Below are 21342 nucleotides of genomic sequence, written 5' to 3'. Positions count from 1 at the left end.
TTTAGCCGAAGCAAATTGCTAATATATTGGATTAAAGGAGGGCAAAAATGTTGTTTTCAAATCTCTAACATTTCTCTGATTATTCACTGTGGACTGGTAACACTACCAGTATTTATAACACCTTGCAGTTATATTAGACTAGGCTTCTCTATATCCTGGACAGAAAGTTAGAGAGCTGCTCACCTAGTTTAGTGTGTGAACTACATTTTCTAGGAAATTATTGTTAACTCAAAGTCCTTAGGAAGATCCAGCTGCTCAAGGCAAAGTCAACAGCTATTTAGTGTCTACTCTACAAGGTAGATTCTGGTATACAAAAAATGAAACCTTAGACAGCCCCTGATTTTGAGATTACAATCTAGGAGATGAGATAATAAAACTTTTAATAGTGCAAGTGTACAATAGAAGTAAAACAGTGTTGTGAGAGATTCTGGAAGGAAAAATCACTTAAAACTCGAAGGGGAGAGGGCAGTTGGGTGGCTCAGTGGATTGAGAGTCAGGTTTAGAGATGGGAGGTCCTGGGTTCAAATCTAACCTCAGATACTTCCCAGCCATGTGACCCTGGGCAAGTCACTTAACCCCCATAGCCTAGCCCTTACCACTCTTCTACCTTGCAGTCAATACCCAGTATTGAATCTAAGATGGAAGGTAAGGATTAAAAAAAAAAAAAAACTTGAGGGGGAGGGGCACAAGAGATCTAGGAAAGTTTTATGTTTACATAGAAGGTAGGTCCTGACCTGAATCCTTAAGGAAGCAGGAAGATATGTGGGAAGAGGCCATTTCAGATCTAGAGAGACCAGAAAGCCATAGTACCCTGTATAGAAAGAGTGTGGGTGGCACAGTGAATGCCTTTACTTTGACAGTATTCTGCTAGGAGTAGGGAAAGGCCTAGTTCTGGAAAAAGACAAAATAGGAATGGGGAGAGGAGGAAGGAGCATTCAAGTACAGGGCCTATGCTGACCACAATTACTGGCTGTTTTTGGAACAGTGGCATTGGGAATGCATATGAGTTCCAGATGGGAAAGTGGCAGAACCCTTGTTACAGATGTGCTACTGGTGAAAGGAACCTTTTGCTTGCTTGGAAGAGGCAGGAAATATACGCATTTGTAGCTGAAGAGGCTTTAAATGTTTTTTTTTTATTATGAATTTAGTAATCATCAACACAAACATTTCAACATACAAAGAAAAAGGATGATTGCATAAATGTAAATTTACAAGGTAGTGACAAACTTGACCTATGTGTCCCCTTTTCAGTTTTTTTCTTCTGTATATTTTAAGTTGATGCTTGTTTTGTGTCTCTATTACTACCCACTAATTTATATCCCTCCCCTTCCCCCCTCCCACTCCCTCCCCCCATTTCCCAACAGATAAGTATATTCAAGTAAAACATATCAACACATTGGCTATGTCTGAAAATGTCTCATTCTGTATCTCTAGTCCATCACCTCTTTGCCAAGAGGAAGAAGGCAATGCTTAGGCCCCTCATTCTGCTTCTGTATTGGATGAGAGGCTGTTGAGGGTGCTGCAGGTGCCTGGCTTTACAAGGGAAATGTTAATGAGATATAAGGTAGGTCTCCAGGAATTCAAAACCCAGAGTAGGGTTGTGCCACAGAAAGGAACAAGTAGATATGTTCCAAGCCTGCAGCCAACTGAAATGATTGCCATAATTTAGAAGCAAATCTATCATGACCCATTTCTAGAAGTTGGCAGTAAGGCTGAGCTCTTGCTAGAGTAGAAATGCTTGTTCCCACCTCTTGTAATGTATGGCCTCAAAGCCCTTCATTTAAAAGGATTCCTCCACCTTCTGCAGTGAGGGATTCAGTTTGAATTAGGGATCTTGGTTGGCCTCATTGAAGAGGAAGTATCTGTGGAGCTAATAAAAGGGTGGCAGGGGATAATTTTGGATTGGCATAAAAATATTTGCTTTCCTAGTGGCATACCATTCTGGAGGTTGCCTTATCAAAGTGTCCCAAGAGGGACCTATGTGTCCCCTTCTCAACTTTTTTTTTTCCTTCTGTGTAATTTTCAGAAGGGGCCCCCAAAGCAAGACCTTTGAAAGTGTGGGGTCCAAAGGACCTCTTCCAAGGTTGGCACTGAGAAGCTTATCACAATAATGATTAATCCCTGTGAGGGAAAAATACATGAGAAATACTTCTACTACAGATGGACATCCTCCTGCTCTCTTATCTTTTCTAAAGAAAAGAAGAATGCCCGTCTCACCCACAGGAATACAGGTAGGGTGGGCCACTATCCCATATCCTAGAAACAGAAGAGCAGTCACTGGATGAGTCTGAAAACAGAGAGCCAAACCCCAGTGTAACAGTAGGTCACTATTGCTACTGTTACCCAGGAACTAAGAGATTTTCATGAGATTCTTTAGTTTTGATTCACAGTATAATTATTTATGCCACACAGGACAACTCAAATATAGCAGATAAACAACCTACCATCAAGACTAATATAAAAGCTAGGATGCTTGTTAATTTTAATTAACTCAGTAGGCAACACAAATAAAGCCACCCCCAACAGAATGTGTAACATGGAAGTTTCTCTTCTGAATCTAAGAACCTACTTTCCTGCCATCACAGTCATACCAATAGAAATGCTTTCCATATCCCAGTATGGAGATTCCTATTCTACATCCTATCATTAGAGAGAGGAGCTGTGCACTGTTATACTGAGGTTATTCCTTTACATTATAGTTCCTGATTTTTGATTTCTGGGTAATTTTTGGTTTTGCAGGATGGGGCTTAGAGGGCTTGGTGGATTTTGGCCTTGGCTGGACCTCTAACTTCATCCCTTCAATGGTAAAAGCTCTGGAAGTCACTACTGTATCCTGGTTGCGTTCTTGGAGGCTGTCAGCTGCCCTGGATGCTGAGATCTCTACTGTGTAAAGAGAAAGAGAAAAAAAAATTAAAGACTTTTAAGACTAAAAGATTAATTTAATAAATTAAAAAATTTAAATCTTAAGAAATTAAGATTAAAAGGACACATATAATAGATAAAAAATGAAGCTCTAGATGTGTTAAGGAACTGATTATTGGTTTAAAATTATTTTCCTTCTTAATTCACCCGCAGAACTTCTTAAATCTCCTGAGTTTCTTTAATTGGAGCCATTGCACACTGGAGAGCCTACAGAAACAGCTGTTGCAACTGTCTTGCACAATAGCTTTAGCTACTGTGTCCTGTCCTCAGTGTCCTGGAGGACAAGAGGTCCTTGTGAACATGTGCTTTTTATATGTCTCCTTTAGATGCCAGAGCCCTTCTCTTTCTACCGGGGCACTCAGGACACACTTGGACCTAGAGAAACATAAGTTCTTCTTGTGACTATTTCACAACATGAAATGGAAACCTCCGCTAAGCCAAAAGGAGAAATGTGCACTTTTGTGGTTAATAGATTACTTGGAAGTTTCACCTCTTAGAGAGCTTTTCACTAGCTCTCAATGGTCAGTAAGCATTTGTTAAACACTTACTCTATGCCAGGCATCATTCTAAGTGCTGAGGATGCAAAGAGCCAGAAGAAAGTCCCTGCCCTCAAAGAGTTCATAATCTACTGGTACCATCATCCAATGTGCATATTGTCAAAATTCAAGCTAGCACCCCACAGTGGTCATTAACCTCCTATTGGCTGAACACGAGTAAGCCAATAATAACAACCTCAGAGCCAACTGCCTGCTTTTCTATGACTAAGTTCAAACATTGCACCAGGAGAAGCTGGCTGTTCCAGTCAGTTCTACTTCACGTGGCCTAGCTTAAGCAGGAGAGCTGGAAAAAGGAAATGTTGGAAAACCCTAGTTGGCAACTTAGTTCTTCAACCACTTCTTTTCCCTTTGTCTTTTATACCCAAGAATATTCCTCATTGATGGAGAAAATAAGGTCCTTGGACTGGTTGAAGCCTTGCAAAATTAGTCTATTCCTATATCCTGAGACAGGACTTATACTCAGACTACCCTGGAGAAACAAATTTTTTTCTCCTCAAAAATTTCCAGGGGTCTCCATCACCTTTTCTTAACCCATTAGGCTTCTACTAAAATGGTTACTACATGCATTCCATGGATATTACAAAAAAAATTTTTTTTTGTTATTGATCTTTCTATCCTATTCTCTTTACCAGTGACATGTGAATTCAAAACAATGGGCTGAGTTCAGAGGTGCAATCTTTGGCCATGACTCAGAGAAAATTAAATGACCCATGTGGAAACTGAGCCTATGACCTCTACCTCAGTATGCCACCTTTTAAAAACTGAGCTAACCAGACACAATCACCAACTAGAAAAGACATTGGATATAATCTAAGCAACAGGAAATTGATGATTAAGGCAAATCACAAAATGAGCCAATTGGCTGACAAGTTAGCTGCTTTCTTCAAATAGCTCCAATTCCTAAACCCCAAAATAAAAGAAGTATGTACCAGTTATAGAATAATTATAACTTAGCCCATAGGAAAATATGTTCTCACCTTCTGCTATATACATGTTAGATAAAAAATTTCATGAATTAACCTCTAGAAAATTTTAATACTTGGAACTCTTGTTCAATATCCCTACTCCCAACTAACCCCATATATTCACTGTAATAAACACAAAAAACAGGGTAGCCTTGAGGCTTCGGGTCTAGGTATAGGGTTTTCCCATGACAGTGATTCTGCCCAAACCATCACTCTCTTCAAGAAAAAGATGTTGATTATACCTAGTCATTGAAAAGAAAGGAGAATGGAAAGATTGGACAAGGTATAAATTTCAAGGGGGGAGGGGGATGGACCCTTAATGAAATAGAAGACTTTCAAGCATTTCTGATGAAAAGGGCAGAGGTATACATGAACTCTGAAATACAAGCGCAAGAGTCCAGAAAAATCTAGAAAGCTAAATTTATTTGAACAAATGGAAGGGAATGCTTGGCAAAGTAATAAAATTCTAATGAGGAAGAAGAAGCAGATTATTTCAGAACTTTAATGTTTTTAAAGGGTTCTGATATGAAATGATATGATAGAAAATGAGGAGTTGGGATGAATCAATTCTATTTCAAGGTCTTTAAGAAGGGAAGGAAAAGTGAACCTAAAAGGAATACCTTAGTTTAGAAAGGAGGAAGAAGAGGGTAGGATTTCCTATTTTTCATAACAGTGTGAAAGAAAGTATAAAAATGTAGAAGAGGTAGAGTAAACATCAGATGAACTTCATTCTTATCTGAACCAAAGAAGTGATATGTGACTGTTTGAGTGTGTGTACACAATTACTCTGGTGTGAACATGTGAATCTCAACAGAGAAACCAATAGGAATGAGGAAGGGTGTTAAGAAGAAAGATAATGCCAGAGAAGGAATAGTCAAATGTGCAACAAATTTCCTGATACTAAAGAGGGAGTGAAAGAAAAAGGAAAAAAATAAGGAAAGAAAGAAACAAAGGCTTGGAAACTATGGGGTAACCATCATTCAGGGAACAACTAAATTAACTGTGGCTTATGAATGTGATGGAATACTAGTACACATTTAGAAATGACAAAGGAGACAATTTTAGAGAATCGTAGTTAGTATTAAATAATTCAGTGTGAAGTAAGCAGAAACAGGAAGACAATTTATACAAAGATAACATCATTATAAAAAAACAAAAAAAATCCTGAAAAGCCTTAAAAACTCTGGTTAAAGTAATGACCTAACACATCTCTAGAAGGCCTATGATGAGGCAAGTTTCTCATCTCCTAAAAAAGCGGTGATGGACTCAACATGTAAAAGGAGCCATATGTTTTTGGACATGATTATACTTATGTCACCAGTATTCTTTTCCCCCTCCTACTTTTGATTGTGGAAGGAAAGAGGGAGCGAGGAGTGAGTAACAACTATACAAAAAAGAAAAAGAATAGAAGAATCATAGAAACCTTTTAAAATGTGCACAGAGGGGTTCAGATGGTAATTTAGACAGAAGCAAAAAACAAGCAGGACAGTTTTTTATACTGATTTCTATGTCTTTATTAAAATTTTTAAGTCATCTTTATTTTTATTTTTTTTGACGATGAGAGCTCTAACATTTTAATAGTCCTCATTTTCTTATTCCCAAGAAAGTCATTCTTATATAATTCTTTTTTTAAAAAATATTTTATTTGATCATTTCCAAGCATTATTCATTAAAGACATAGATCATTTTCTTTTCCTCCCCCCCACCCCCCATAGCCGATGCGTAAATCCACTGGGCATTACATGTTTTCTTGATTTGAACCCATTGCTATGTTGATAATATTTGCATTAAAATGTTCATTTAGAGTTTCTCCTCTGTCATGTCCCCTCAACCGCTGTATTCAGGCAGTTGCTTTTCCTTGGTGTTTCCACTCCCATAGTTTATCCTTTGCTTATGAATAGTGTTTTTTTCTCCTAGATCCCTGCAAATTGTTCAGGGACATTACACCGCCACTAATGGAGAAGTCCATTACGTTCGATTATACCACAGTGTATTAGTCTCTGTGTACAATGTTCTCCTGGTTCTGCTCCTCTCGCTCTGCATCACTTCCTGGAGGTTGTTCCAGTCTCCATGGAACTCCTCCACTTTATTATTCCTTTTAGCACAATAGTACTCCATCACCAACATATACCACAATTTGCTCAGCCATTCCCCAATTGATGGGCATCCCCTCGTTTTCCAGTTTTGGGCCACCACAAAGAGCGCAGCTATGAATATTTTTGTACAAGTCTTTGTGTCCATTATCTCTTTGGGATACAGACCCAGCAGTGCTATGGCTGGATCATAGGGTAGATATTCTTTTGTCGCCCTTTGGGCATAGTTCCAAATTGCCCTCCAGAATGGTTGGATCAGTTCACAACTCCACCAGCAATGAATTAATGTCCCTACTTTGCCACATCCCCTCCAGCATTCATTACTTTCCTTTGCTGTTATGTTAGCCAATCTGCTAGGTGTGAGGTGATACCTCAGAGTTGTTTTTATTTGCATCTCTCTGATTATAAGAGATTTAGAACACTTCTCCATGTGCTTATTAATAGTTTTGATTTCTTTATCTGAGAACTGCCTATCCATGTCCCTTGCCCATTTATCAATTGGAGAATGGCTTGATTTTTTGTACAGTTGATTTAGATCTTTATAAATATGAGTAACTAAACCTTTGTCAGAGGTTTCTATGAAGATTTTTTCCCAGTTTGTTGTTTCCCTTCTGATTTTAATTACATTGATTTTGTTTGTGCAAAAGCTTTTTAATTTGATGTAGTCAAAATTATATATTTTACATTTTGTGATTCTTTCGATGTCTTGCTTGGTTTTAAAGTCTTTGCCCTCCCAAAGGTCTGACATGTATACTATTCTGTGTTTACCCAATTTACTTATGGTTTCCTTCTTTATGTTTATGTCACTCACCCATTTTGAATTTATCTTGGTGTAGGGTGTGAGGTGTTGATCTATTCCTAGTCTCTCCCACACTGTCTTCCAATTTTCCCAGCAGTTTTTATCGAATAGTGAATTTTTGTCCCAAAAGCTGGGATCTTTGGGTTTATCGTATACTGTCTTGCTGAGGTCGCTTTCCCCCAGTCTATTCCACTGATCTTCCTTTCTGTTTCTTATCCAGTACCAAATTGTTTTGATGACTGCTGCTTTGTAATATAGTTTAAGGTCAGGGACTGCAAGGCCCCCATCATATGTGTTTTTTTTCATTATTTCCCTGGATATCCTTGATCTTTTGTTCTTCCAAATGAACTTTGTTATGTTTTTTTCTAAATCAGTGAAGAAGTATTTTGGTAGTTCAATGGGTATGGCACTAAATAGATAAATAAGTTTGGGTAGGATGGTCATTTTTATTATATTGGCTCATCCTATCCATGAGCAGTTAATGTTTTTCCAATTGCTCAAGTCTAGTTTTAGTTGTGTGGAGAGTGTTTTGTAGTTGTGTTCATATAGTTCCTGTGTTTGTCTTGGGAGGTAGATTCCTAGGTATTTTATTTTGTCTAAGGTGATTTTGAATGGGATTTCTCTTTCTAGTTCTTGCTGCTGAGCTGTGTTGGAGATATATAGAAAAGCTGATGATTTATGTGGGTTTATTTTGTATCCTGCAACTTTGCTAAAGTTGTTGATTATTTCAATTAGCTTTTTGGTTGAATCTCTAGGATTCTTTAAGTAGACCATCATGTCATCTGTAAAGAGTGATAACTTGGTCTCCTCCTTGCCTATTTTGATGCCTTCAATCTCTTTTTCTTCTCTAATTGCTACTGCTAGTGTTTCTAGTACAATGTCAAATAGTAGAGGTGATAATGGGCATCCTTGTTTCACTCCTGATCTTATTGGGAATGTGTCTAGTTTATCCCCATTGCAGATGATATTAGCTGGTGGTTTTAGATATATACTGTTTATTATTTTTAGGAATGACCCTCCTATTCCTATGCTTTCTAGTGTTTTTAATAGGAATGGGTGATGTATTTTATCAAATGCTTTTTCTGCGTCTATTGAGATAATCATGTGGTTCTTGCTGGTTTGCTTGTTGATGTGGTCAGTTATGTGGATGGTTTTCCTAATATTGAACCAGCCCTGCATCCCTGGTATAAATCCTACTTGATCATGGTGAATGATCCTTCTGATCACTTGCTGGAGTCTTTTTGCTAGTATCCTATTTAAGATTTTTGCATCTATATTCATTAGGGAGATTGGTCTATAGTTTTCTTTCTCGGTTTTTGACCTGCCTGGTTTTGGAATCGGTACCATGTTTGTGTCGTAAAAGGAGTTTGGTAGAACTGCCTCTTTGCTTATTATGTCAAATAGTTTGTATAGTATTGGGATTAACTGTTTTCTGAATGTTTGATAGAATTCACTGGCGAATCCATCAGGCCCTGGGGATTTTTTCTTAGGAAGTTCTTTGATGGCTTGTTGGATTTCATTTTCTGATATGGGATTATTTAAGAATTCTATTTCCTCTTCTGTTAGTCTAGGCAGTTTGTATTTTTGTATATATTCATCTATATCTTCTAAATTGGTGTATTTATTGCCATATAATTGGGCAAAGTAATTTCTAATGATTGCCTTAATTTCCTCTTCATTGGAGGTGCTGTCCCCCTTTTCATCTTTAATGTTGTTAATTTGCTTTTCTTCCTTCCTTTTTTAAATTAGATTGACCAGTACTTTGTCTATTTTGTTTGTTTTTTCAAAGTACCTGCTTCTTGTCTTATTTATTAAATCAATAGTTCTATCACTTTCGATTTTATTAATTTCTCCCTTAATTTTTAGGATTTCTAGTTTGGTTTTCTGCTGGGGGGTTTTAATTTGATCGCTTTTGAGTTTTTTCATTTGCATTTCCAATTGATTGATCTCTGCTCTCCCTAGTTTGTTAATATAAGCATTCAGGGATATGAATTTACCTCTGATTACTGCTTTGGCTGCATCCCAAAAGGTTTGAAAGGATGTCTCGCCATTGTCATTTTCCTCGATGAAGTTATTAATTGTTTCTATGATTTCTTCTTTAACTAAACGATTTTGGAGTATCATATTGTTTAATTTCCAATTGGTTTTAGATTTGGTTTTCCATGTACCATTACTAATCATTATTTTTATTGCCTTGTGATCTGAGAAGGCTGCATTCATTATTTCTGCTTTTCTGAATTTGTATGCTATGTTTCTGTGACCTAATGTATGGTCAATTTTTGTGAATGTGCCATGTGCTACTGAAAAGAAGGTGTATTCCTTTTTATCCCTATTTATTTTTCTCCATATGTCTATTAATTCTAATTTTTCTAAGATTTTATTCACTTCTTTTACCTCTTTCTTATTTATTTTTTGATTTGATTTATCTAAATTTGATAATGGTTGGTTTAAGTCTCCCACTAATATGGTTTTACTGTATTTCTTCCTTCAATTCTCCTAGTTTCTCCATTAGAAATTTGGGTGATATATTATTTGGTGCATACATGTTGACTAATGATATTTCCTCATTGTCCAAAGTCCCTTTTAACAAAATATAATTACCTTCCCTATCCCTTTTAATCAGGTCTATTTTTGCTTTGGCTTTATCAGATATCATGATTACCACTCCTGCCTTCTTTCTGTCAGTTGAGGCCCAGAAGGTCTTACTCCATCCTTTAATTCTGACCTTGTGGGTGTCAACCCGCCTCATGTGTGTTTCTTGAAGACAACATATGGTAGGATTTTGTATTCTAATCCATTCTGCTATTCGTCTACGTTTTATGGGTGAGTTCATCCCATTCACGTTCAAAGTTATGATTGTCATTTGTGGACTCCCTGGCATTTTGATATCCTTCCCTAATTCTAACCTTTTCTTCTTCGGCTCTACCTTTTAGTCCAGTGATTTACTTTGAATCAGTCCCCCTTGTCCCCTCCCTTGATGTTTCCCTTTTTAGTCTCTCCCTTTGTGTTCCCCCTCTCCCCCCTATCTTTCCCTCCCTTTTTGTTTTCCCTCTCCCCCTCCCCCCCCTTGGTTTTCCCTTCTCCCTACCCTTGTTGGGTAAGATAGAATTCAAGATCCCAAATGGATCTGGATGTTTTTCCCTCTCAGAGTTGATTTCCCTGAGATGAAGGTTTAAGTAAAAAACCCTCTCTTCCTCTCCTTCTTATAAGAGTTTTCTTCCCCTCCCCTTCCCATGTGAATCTTTGTGTGAGAAAGATTATTCTATTTGGTCTTTCTTTACCCCCTATTTATACATTACATTTTCCCCACATGTTAGTATACATAGATTGATAGAAATGTAGTCCTTATAGAAGAGAGTTTGAGTAAAAGAAGATAACCTTTTTCTCCTTTCCCCTTTCCTTAATATTTACCTTTTCAGGTATTCCTTGCTCTTTGATTTTCGGTATCAAACTTTCCACAGAGCTCTGGTCTTTTCTTTGCAAAAAGTTGGAAATCTTCTATTTTGTTGAATGCCCATACTTTCCCTTGGAAATATATAGTCAGTTTTTCTGGGTAGCTGATTCTTGGTTGAAGACCCAGCTCTCTTGCCTTTCTGAAGATCATGTTCCATGCCTTACGATCATTCAGAGTAGAACTTGCAAGGTCTTGTGTGACCCTGATTGGCATTCCTTTATATCTAAATTGTCTTTTTCTGGCTTCCTGTATGATTTTTTCTTTTGTTTGAGAGCTTTGGAATTTGGCAATTACATTCCTGGGAGTTGTCTTTTGGGGGTTTAGTGTAGAAGGTGTTCTGTGAGCTCTGTCAGTGGCTGTATTACCCCCTTGTTCTAGAATCTCTGGGCAATTTTCTTTGATTATATCTTGTATCATGATGTCGAGTTTGGTCTTTATTTCTGGCTTTTCTGGAAGTCCAATTATTCTTAAATTATCTCTTCTCCCTCTATTTTCCAGATCTGTCATCTTGTCAGTGAGATATTTTATGTTCTCTTCTAATTTCTTGGTATTTTGGCTTTGCTTTATTAATTCTTGCTCTTTCACACGATCATTGTCTTCCAGTAGCCTGATTCTGGCCTTTAAAGCCTGGATTTTCCTTTTCAGTTTGGTCAAACTGGTTTTGTAGATGCGTGAATTTCTTTTGCATTATTTCCCACTTTTCCTCCCAGAAGGCTTCCATCTTTTTGGTCATTTCTGAATCAAATTCTTCATGGGATTGTGGAGAGTTTCCATTTCCTTTGGAAGGTTTCGGAGCATTTTCTTGTGTATCATATTCTATCTCCTCTGTATTTTGTATTTTGGCTCCGTAGAATGTGTCCAAAGTCGCCCCTTTCTTCTTATTTTTCTTGGGATTTTGGGGCTTCTGTGCTTCTGTGGAGTTTGCCATCTCTGAATGGGGAGGATTAGCTTTTCTTATCTCTGTCTGGTGTTCAGAGGCTTTAGTCCTGGGCAGATTGTCAGTTCTATGAGCTTTCCCTGGGTTAAACTGATTGTGCCTTAAGGTAATGACTTTCACTGGAACTGGAATGTATCAGTCTCTGTGTAAATTGTTCTCCTGGTTCTGCTCCTTTCACTCTGCATCACTTCCTGGAGGTTGTTCCAGTTCCCATGGAATTCCTCCACTTTATTATTCCTTTTAGCACAATAATATTCCATCACCAAAATATAGCACAATTTGTTCAGCCATTCCCCAATTGAAGGGCATACCCTCATTTTCCAATTTTTGGCCACCACAAAGAGCGCAGCTATGAATATTCTTGTACAAGTCTTTTCCCTTATTATCTCTTTGGGGTACAAACCCAGCAGTGCTATGGCTGGATCAAAGGGCAGACAGTCTTTTATTGCCCTTTGGGCATAGTTCCAAATTGTCCTCCAGAATGGTTGGATCAATTCATAACTCCACCAGCAATGAATTAGTGTCCCTACTTTGCCACATCCCTTCCAGCATTCATTACTTTCCATAGCTGTCATGTTAGCCACTCTGCTAGGTGTGAGATGATACCTCAGAGTTGTTTTGATTTGCATCTCTCTGATTATAAGAGATGTAGAGCACTTTTTCATGTGCTTATTAATAGTTTTGATTTCTTTGGCTGAGAACTGCCTGTTCATATACCTTGCCCATTTATAAATTGGAGAATGGCTTGATTTTTTGTACAATTGATTTAGCTCTTTGTAAATTTGAGTAATTAAACCTTTGTCAGAGGTTTTTATGAAGCTCGTTTCCCAATTTGTTGCTTCCCTTCTGATTTTAGTTATATTGGTTTTGTTTGTACAAAAACTTTTTAATTTGATGTAGTCAAAATTATTTATTTTACATTTTGTGACTCCAAGTCTTGCTTGGTTTTAAAGTCTTTCCCTTCCCAAAGGTCTGACATGTATACTATTCTGTGTTCACTTAATTTACTTATAGTTTCCTTCTTTATGTTCAAGTCATTCACCCATTCTGAATTTATCTTGGTGTAGGGTGTGAGGTGTTGATCCAAAACTAATCTCTCCCACACTGTCTTCCAATTTTTCCAGCAGTTTTTACCAAATAATGGATTTTTGTCCCAAAAGCTGGGGTCTTTAGGTTTGTCATAAACTGTCTTGCTGAGATCATTTTCTATTTCACTGATCCTCCTTTCTGTCTCTTAGCCAGTACCAAATTGTTTTGATAAAGGCTGCTTTATAGTATAGTTTGAGATCTGGGACTGCAAATTCTCCTTCCTTTGCATTTTTTTCATGATTTCCCTGGATATCCTTGATCTTTTGTTCTTCCAAATGAACTTAGTTATTTTTTTTCTAATTCAGTAAAAAAGTTTTTTGGTAGTTCAATGGGTATGGCACTAAATAAGTAAATTAATTTGGGTAGGATTGTTATTTTTATTATGTTAGCTCGTCCCAACCATGAGCAATCAATGTTTTTCCAATTGTTTAGATCTAGTTTTAACTGTGTGGAAAGTGTTTTGTAGTTGTGTTCATATAGTTCCTGTGTTTGTCTCGGCAGATAGATTCCTAGATATTTTATATTGTCTAAGGTGATTTTAAATGGTATTTCTCTTTCTAATTCTTGTTGCTGAAATGGGTTAGAGATATATAGAAATGCTGATGACTTATGCGGGTTTATTTTGTATCCTGCAACCTTGCTAAATTTGTTGATTATTTCGAGTAACTTTTTGGTTGATTCTCTAGGATTCCTTAAGTAAACCATCATATCATCTGCAAAGAGTGATAGCTTGGTCTCCTCATTGCCAATTTTAATACCTTCAATTTCTTTTTCTTCTCTAATTGCTACTGCTAGTGTTTCTAGTACAATGTTAAATAATAGAGGTGATAATGGGCATCCTTGTTTTACTCCTGATCTTTTTGGGAAGGCTTCTAGTTTATCCCCATTGCAGATGATGTTTGCTGATGGTGTTAGATATATACTGTTTATTATTTTTAGGAAAGGCCCTTCTAATTCCTATGCTTTCTAGTGTTTTCAATAGGAATGGGTATTGTATTTTATCAAAGGCATTTTCTGCATCTATTGAGATAATCATGTGATTTTTGTCAGTTTGCTTATTAATATCGTCAATTATGTGGATGGTTTTCCTAATATTGAACCACCTTGCATTCCTGGTATGAATCCTGCCTGGTCATAGTGGATGACCCCTGTGATGACTTGCTGGAGTGTTTTTGCTGTTATCCTATTTAAGATTTTTGCGTCTATATTCTTTAGGGAGATTGGTCTATAGTTTTCTTCCTCTGTTTTTGACCTGCCTGGCTTTGGGATCAGTACCATGTTTGTGTCGTAAAATGAATTTGGTAGAACTCCTTTTTGGCTTATTTTGTCAAACAGTTTGTTTAATATTGGGATTAGTTGTTCTTTGAATGTTTGATAGAATTCATTTGTGAATCCATCTGGACCTGGGGATTTTTTCTTCGGGAGTTCTTTGATGGCTTGTTCAATTTCTTTTTCTGAAATGGGGTTGTTAAGGTAAGTTATTTCTTTCTCTTTTAGTCTAGGCAATTTATATTTTTGCAAGTATTCATCCATATCACCTAGATTGCCATATTTGTTGCCATATAATTGGGCATAGTAGTTTTTAATGATTGCCTTAATTTCCTCTTCATTAGAGGTAAGGTCTCCTTTTTCATCTTGGATACTGTCAATTTGGTTTATTTCTTTTCTTTTTTTAATTAGATTGACTAGTACTTTGTCTATTTTATTTGTTTTTTCAAAGTACCAGCTTCTAGTCTTATTTATTAAATTAATAGTTCTTTGACTTTCAATTTTATTAATTTCTCCTTTGAGTTTTAGGATCTCTAATTTAGTCTTCATCTGAGGATTTTTAATTTGTTTGCTTTCTAATTTTTTAATTTGCATGCCCAATTCATTGACCTCTGCCCTTATTAATTTGTTAATATATGAACTCAAGCATATACATTTCCCCCTGAGTACTGCTTTGGCTGCATCCCATAGGTTTTGAAAGGATGTCTCATCATTGTCATTTTCTTCAATGAAGTTATTGTTTCTATGATTTGTTCTTTAACTACTGGTTTTGGAGAATCATATTGTTTAATTTCCAATTAATTTTCGATTTACCTCTCCATGTTCCCTTACTAATTATTATTTTCATTGCATTGTGATCTGAGAAAGTTGCATTTATTATTTCTGCTCTTTTGCACTTGTTTGCAATGTTTTTATGCCCTAATACATGGTCAATTTTTGTGAATGTACCATGTGCTGCAGAAAAGAAGGTATGTTCCTTTTTGTCCCTATTTATTTTTCTCCACATGTCTACTAACTCTCATTTTTCTAAGATTTCATTCACTTCTCTTACCTCTTTCTTATTTATTTTTTGGTTTGATTTATCTAGTTCGGATAGAGGAAGGTTCAGGTCTCTCACTAGTATAGTTTTTCTATCTATTTCGTCCTTGAATTCTTCTAGTTTCTCCTTTAGAAATTTGGATGCTATGCCATTTGGTGCATACATATTGAGTACAGATATTTCCTCACTGTCTATACTGCCTTTTATCAGGATGTAATTACCTTCCCTATCTCTTTTAACTAGATTTATTTTTACTTTGGCTTTGTCGGATATCATGATTGCGACTCCTGCCTTCTTTTTGTCAGTTGATGCCCAATAGATTTGGCTCCTCCCTCTTACTTTCACCCTATGTATATCTACCTTCCTCATGTGTGTTTCTTGTAGACAGCATATGGTAGGGTTTTGGATTCTAATCCACTCTGCTATTAGCTTGCGTTTTATGGGTGAGTTCATTCCATTCACATTCAGAGTTATGATTACTAGCTGTGTATTTCCCAGCATATTGATTTCTGTTCCTGTTCCTGCCTTTTCTTCTTTCAGTATTTCCTTCTACACCAATGTTTGCTTTTAAACAGTCCCCCTTGTTCCCACCCTTATTTTACTTCCCTTCTAATCCCCCCCCCTTATTTTCCCTGTAGTCTTTCTAAAATTAACCCCCCCACCCCCTCCCTCTCTTGTACTGCTTCCTTCCCCACCAGACCGTTTGTTACCCTTCTACTCCCCTATTGGGCGCAAATCTATTCTCTGCCCCCAATGGATTGGATTGTTTTTCCCTCTTTGAGTCAATTTCAAAGCATGTAAAAGTTTAGTATTTCCTGTCTCTGACCTCTTTACCCTTCCAGTATATCGTTTCTCCCCCCTCCCACCATGAGCTTCTTTATGATGTATAAATTTACCCCCATTTATTTCTTTTCCCATTTCTTTTAATATTAACCTATTTTAAAGCTCTAGTTATATATATATGTATATATATATATGCATACTCATGTGTATGTATTTTTGCATGCATATACCTATATACCTATTTATGTCTTGTCCTTTCATGCTATATAGTTTGTCACTGTTCCCTCTAAGTGTACTTCTTTTTGCTGCCCAGGTAATAACAACAGTTTTTAAGAGTTACCAATGACCTCTTTTCTTATAGGGATACATATCATTTTAACTTATTGAATCTCTTAAAATTTTTTTTTCTTTTTTCCCCTCTTTTTAAATTACCTTTTGATGATTCTCTTGAGTTCTGTGCTTGTATATCAAATTTTCTGTTCAGGTCTGGTCTTTTCTTTACGAATTCTTGAAATTCTACTATTTTGTTGAATGACCATACTTTCCCCTGTAAGAATATAGTCAGTTTTGCTGGGTAGTTGATTCTTGGTTGTAGACCTAGTTCCCTTGTTTTCCGGAATATCATATTCCATGCCTTTCTTTTTTTCAGTGTGGATGCAGCCAGATCCTGGGTTATCCTCACTGTGGTTCCTGGTATCTAAATGACTTCTTGGCAGCTTGTAATATCTTTTCTTTGGTTTGATAGTTCTTGAATTTGGTTATAAGATTCCTGGGTGTTGTCAGTTGGGGATTAAGTACAGGATGTGATCTGTGGATTCTTTCAATCTCCACTTTCCCCTCTTGTTTTAGGATATTGGGACAGTTTTCCTGAATAATTTCCTGTAGTATTATGTCCAGGTTTTTTCTTTTGTCGTGGTCTTCTGGTAGACCTATGATTCTTAAATTGTCTCTTCTCGAACGATTTTCTAAATCGTCTGTTTTGTGAATGAGATGCTTCATATTTTCCTCAATTTTTTTGTTCTTTAGGTTTTGTTTTATAGTGTCCTGCTGCCTTGTGAGGTCACTTGATTCTAGTTGTTGTATTCTGGTTCTTAAAGACTGGATTTCATCCTTAGTTTTTTGGTCGTCCTTTTCCTTTTGGTCTGATTTTCTTTGGAGGTCATCTTTCATCCTCTTTACCTCGTCTTTCATCTCCTTTTTCTCATCTTTCATCTTCTTCACCTCATCTTTCATCTCCTTTGTCTCATTTTCCAGCTGGTTGATTTTGGCTTTCAAGACACCATTTTCTTGTTTTAGTTCAAGTGCCTCTGTTTCCAGATGACTTATCTTAGTTTTTAAGTTCTTTTCCCAATTGTCTTCAGCCTCTCTTAATTGTGTTTTGAATTGCATTTTGAGTTCTTCCAAAGCCTGTATCCAATTTGCTGGGATTTCTGATTTTTCCTTTGCTGATCCCTCCCCCTCTGTTTTGTTTGCTCTTTGCTCATTACCTGTGCAAAAGCTGTCTATTGTAATTTCTTTCTTCTTTTTCTGTTGTTTGCTCAGGTTTACCCCTTCTTTGCTCCCCGTATTTGTCTGTGCTCTTGCTCCTCTCATTTTTTTGTTTTTGTTTTTGGTTTTGGGGCTTTCAGTCTCCCCTCTTGGAGCTTTGTCAGATCTCTTGGTACAGTCTCTAGGGGAGGAATGTTAGCTTCCCTGTCCTCTGGAGGCTTTTGATCAGATTATGTTCAACTGGGTTGGGCTGTATGTGCTCTGAGGGTGAAGACTCCTGGAAGGCTGGGCCGCCCAGTCTCTCTCCAGTTCTCTCCAGCTGCTTCTCCGCTGTCCGCAAGGTTCCCCAGTGCCTTTGCCTGCCTCCCTGAGCTGTGAGGAGTCCTGATGGGATTAGGTTCAACTGGATTGGTCTGGATGTGCCCCAAGGCAATGGTGAGACTGGAGCCTGATGGAGGGACCCAGCCATGGCCTAGGTCTCTCCCTGGCTTCCTCCCTGCTGTCCACGCTGGATGCTAGGTGCCTGGCGCCTCGCTGCTCACAAGGCAGACCCTCCAAACCAGCACCTTTGCCTGCTCAGAGGTTCCCGCTGCCGCTGGGGGCTCAGCCCTCTTGGTTGGGGGGAGGGGTCCTGGGACCTTCCTTCTGCCTTCCCCTTAGACTCGAGTATTCTTGGATTTTGGCTTTTGGGGGGCGTACCTTTTGATTTGAGTCCAGAGGGAAGGTTCCCCACCTCTGTCCCGTTGCTCAGCTTGAATTTCGGTGCCCTAGGAGCATTCAGTCTGTAATTGGTAAGGAAGGGTCTTCCGCAAGGTCTGAACTTTTGCCGCTTGCTAAGCAGCCATCTTGACTCTGCCCCCGCAGGACAGTTTTGAAAGTAACATGAATTAATTATGCAGTATAATTTAAAAAAATAAAGTGGCATGGAATATAGAATCACAATTACATTCAATTCCCTCTTGGTATCTCCTTTGTTTATGGACACACTTTTTTGGGGGTATTTTTGGGTTTAGGATAAAAAACAAAAACAATTACAGTCCATTAAAAAACTTGAAGGTTTTAATTTGTTTGAAGGTGTTGGATTAAAAAAGAAGAAGGCTTTGTCAGGACAGCTGTGGTAAAGAGGCTAGAGGAGAGCTCCAGCTTTAAGTCTCCCAACCTGAGGAGGCTGAGGCAATTCTGTAGTTATCCTCAAGGGTCTGGACAGCAGTGGAAAGGGGAAGACTTCAGATACTGAAGAAGAGTCCCTAAACTGAGTTATAGAGAATACAAATACTAAAAGATGAGAGAACACCTGAAAGAAAACCTAGTCCAAAGCAGAGAAATCAAAAGAGAGTGTAATAAAGACAGAAGAAAATATAATGATTGTGGCAAAGGGCATATTATTGTGAGAAAATATAAACCGTGATTTTCTGTTCATTGTATGGTTATCCCCAGTATCTCATAATGCTTACAGTCTGAAAATCCTTCCGAATGAATGTTTTACCTTTAGCCTATATTTTGTCATCTTATCTCCCTTCACATACTTTAAAAATACTATTTATTCCCTCTCCAATTTTTTCTAGAGTAAATAAATTTCAGTTCCCTTGGCCTCCTTTCAATAGAGTTTATTAGCCAAACCTTTCAAATCTTTTGCTCTCTTCTTGCTCCTCTCCAAGTTCTCTCATGCTTCTGCTGCATGGCCCTCGAATGGGCTTATTCCCTACTACCCAGCTGATCAATATTGACAGCAAGGATAGGATTACCAGACAGTTCTTGAATGTATTTCTATTTGCTTTTGAAGCAATTCCTGCTATGCTTGTACATAGATTAGAACTATCTTTGATTATATTGCTATAATGCAGTTTGTTTCTTTTTCCCTACAAAATAGGCTATTCTCTCCTTACCTCTGTTCAACTTTATCCTTATATATAACAATATCTGCTCAGTTTATTCTCCATTAAATTTGTCTAATGGGAAAGAGCCAAATGGGATGTCAGGAACCTCAAGTTCTAGTCTTAACTTTGGCAATGCCTTATATGATTGACCCTTATCTGTAAAATGGGAACAGTAATATTTATGATTGGAGAGCAGTCTGTAAATCTGAAGTACTATTCATTTTCTGCTATAAGGAAGAAAAAGAAGCTACAATGAAAGATCAAACACCAAGGCAGAGCCATCTCAGCTATTACAATAGCTCACTTCATTTCTGACTAGAAGCCCCAAGACTATAGTGAGGGTCTTGTTCACAGAAGCTTATAAGCCCACATCATAAATTAGCAAGGTGAATTTTGTCTTAAGACTGTCATGTAGCTAAAGGAATGTTAAATTTTTTTTCTTATGCTCTTAGAAATTCAAGATTTTTCCTTTTCCTCATATTGAAGATGACTTGACTATATATCTCAGGAAGGAAAGGGAATATTTATAGAAGGCACTATATTAAATGCTTTAAAACAAATGTTATCTCACTGAGCTCAAATATCTCAAATCTTTATTTCCTGATCTCATGGTGTACAGACCATTTAAAAAGTGTATCAGAATTGGAGTGGGGTTGTTTGATCAGGGGGAGCAGTTGATCCATTAAGTCCTACCAAGTCACTTGTTGAAATTATAGTATGCAAGGGGGCTCAATGGATCAGAGCCCTCCAGTCAACACTCCCTCCCAAACCCAATACATAAATAGGGAAATGTGAAATTCAGGTTACTTGTTTAAGACAAACAAACAAAAAAAAGACAAATTAACTTCTCTGATCTGAAGTATAGTGGAGGCATGAGGAAGAATGAGAGGCCCATGGAAGATCTGGTAGAAATTTGAGAGAACAGATAGTGGAAAGAGTAGTATGATAAAAGTCTGGAAAAGTGGGTTTGTGTCATATTGTAGAGGGTCTTGATGCTAGGCAAAGGAGTCTAACTCTAATTGTAGGGCATCAGGGAGTCGATGGAGAGTTGTGGGGAACATGAATAACTATACAGAAGGAAAATTAATCTGGCAGTGGGATAAAGGATGAATTCTGGGGTAAGGTGAGTGGTAGGGAATGGAGGCTAAAAAAAACATTTTAGAAGGTCATTTCAATATTCCAGGCAACTTTTTCTAGGTCTATAGTAGGGTAGAAGTATAAACAGAGAGTATGGAACAAAGGAGAGTTATTTCTAAGGAAGAATTGACAGGATGTATAATATCAAGCCTGAGTATAACATTGAGGAGGGCAAGTTGAGCTCTCTGTAAAGCTGAGACACTATATTCTGTGGTGATCCAGCCTAAACTAGAAGTAGAGTGACTAGTCCATCATGGGTAGTGTTGGCATGCTCCACAGTGAACTTTATGAGGATTCTTTGGAGAAAAAGGTATAGAAACCTTGATGATCTGGAATTGTGAGTTGCCTTGGCCATATATGGACTCTACACATGTGTATCACTATCATTTTATCCAACTTACCTCATAGCAGACTCTGTTTTTGTGGAAGAGAATGCTTGAGGGTTTTTTTTTAGAAAATATTTCATAACTACATTTTTTTTTACTATACTAGTTGAGTAAATGTCTTTCTAAGAATTGCATCTACTGGTTGACTATTCATGGAACACACAATGGTGGGGGCTTATGAGTTACAGTCTTGGGGGGAAGTCACCTATGGGGTTATCCTTAGAACCTTAGGTAGCAGTCACCACTGGGGGAATCTAACCTGCCAGTATGAATATGGCAACATGGGAGAGAAGGGGGGACAGGTATATCAGTGGATGATAGAGCTAGAGCTGGAAGAGACCTTAGAGGCCATTGAGTCCAACTCCCTTATTTTACAGGTGAGAAAACTGAGAGACAGAGAAGTTGGGTTACTTTTCTTTTATCACAAAGCCAGTGTCTGAGTGTCTTTGATTTAGTTTTCAACTTAAATTTTCCTGAGTCTATCTCAAACTTAATATATCCAAAATAGGACTCATTATCTTTCTCTCCAAACTTTCTCATTTCTGTT

General features: G+C 37.6%; 1 protein-coding gene across 13 annotated transcripts in view; it reads right to left on the bottom strand.

Moving 5' to 3' along the window:
- Window positions 1-1114: 1114 nt before the first annotated feature.
- CCDC57 (coiled-coil domain containing 57) overlaps window positions 1115-21342 on the bottom strand; it is a 323421-nt gene continuing 303193 nt past the window's right edge. For 8 of the 13 annotated variants that reach the window (XM_007482813.3, XM_056817294.1, XM_056817296.1 and 5 more), the window contains one exon: window positions 1115-2883. In XM_007482813.3, the coding sequence (XP_007482875.1) occupies window positions 2681-2883 (203 nt within the window). In that variant the 3' untranslated portion in view covers window positions 1115-2680. The remainder of the gene's footprint in view (window positions 2884-21342) is intronic. The other 5 variants (XM_056817295.1, XM_056817292.1, XM_007482814.3 and 2 more) reach the window with 3 other exon arrangements.

Source organism: Monodelphis domestica, chromosome 2 (assembly GCF_027887165.1).
Source record: "Monodelphis domestica isolate mMonDom1 chromosome 2, mMonDom1.pri, whole genome shotgun sequence".
NCBI lineage: Eukaryota > Metazoa > Chordata > Mammalia > Didelphimorphia > Didelphidae > Monodelphis > Monodelphis domestica.
Note: the sequence above shows the minus strand (reverse complement) of the source record. Positions and strands in the feature narration are given on the sequence as shown.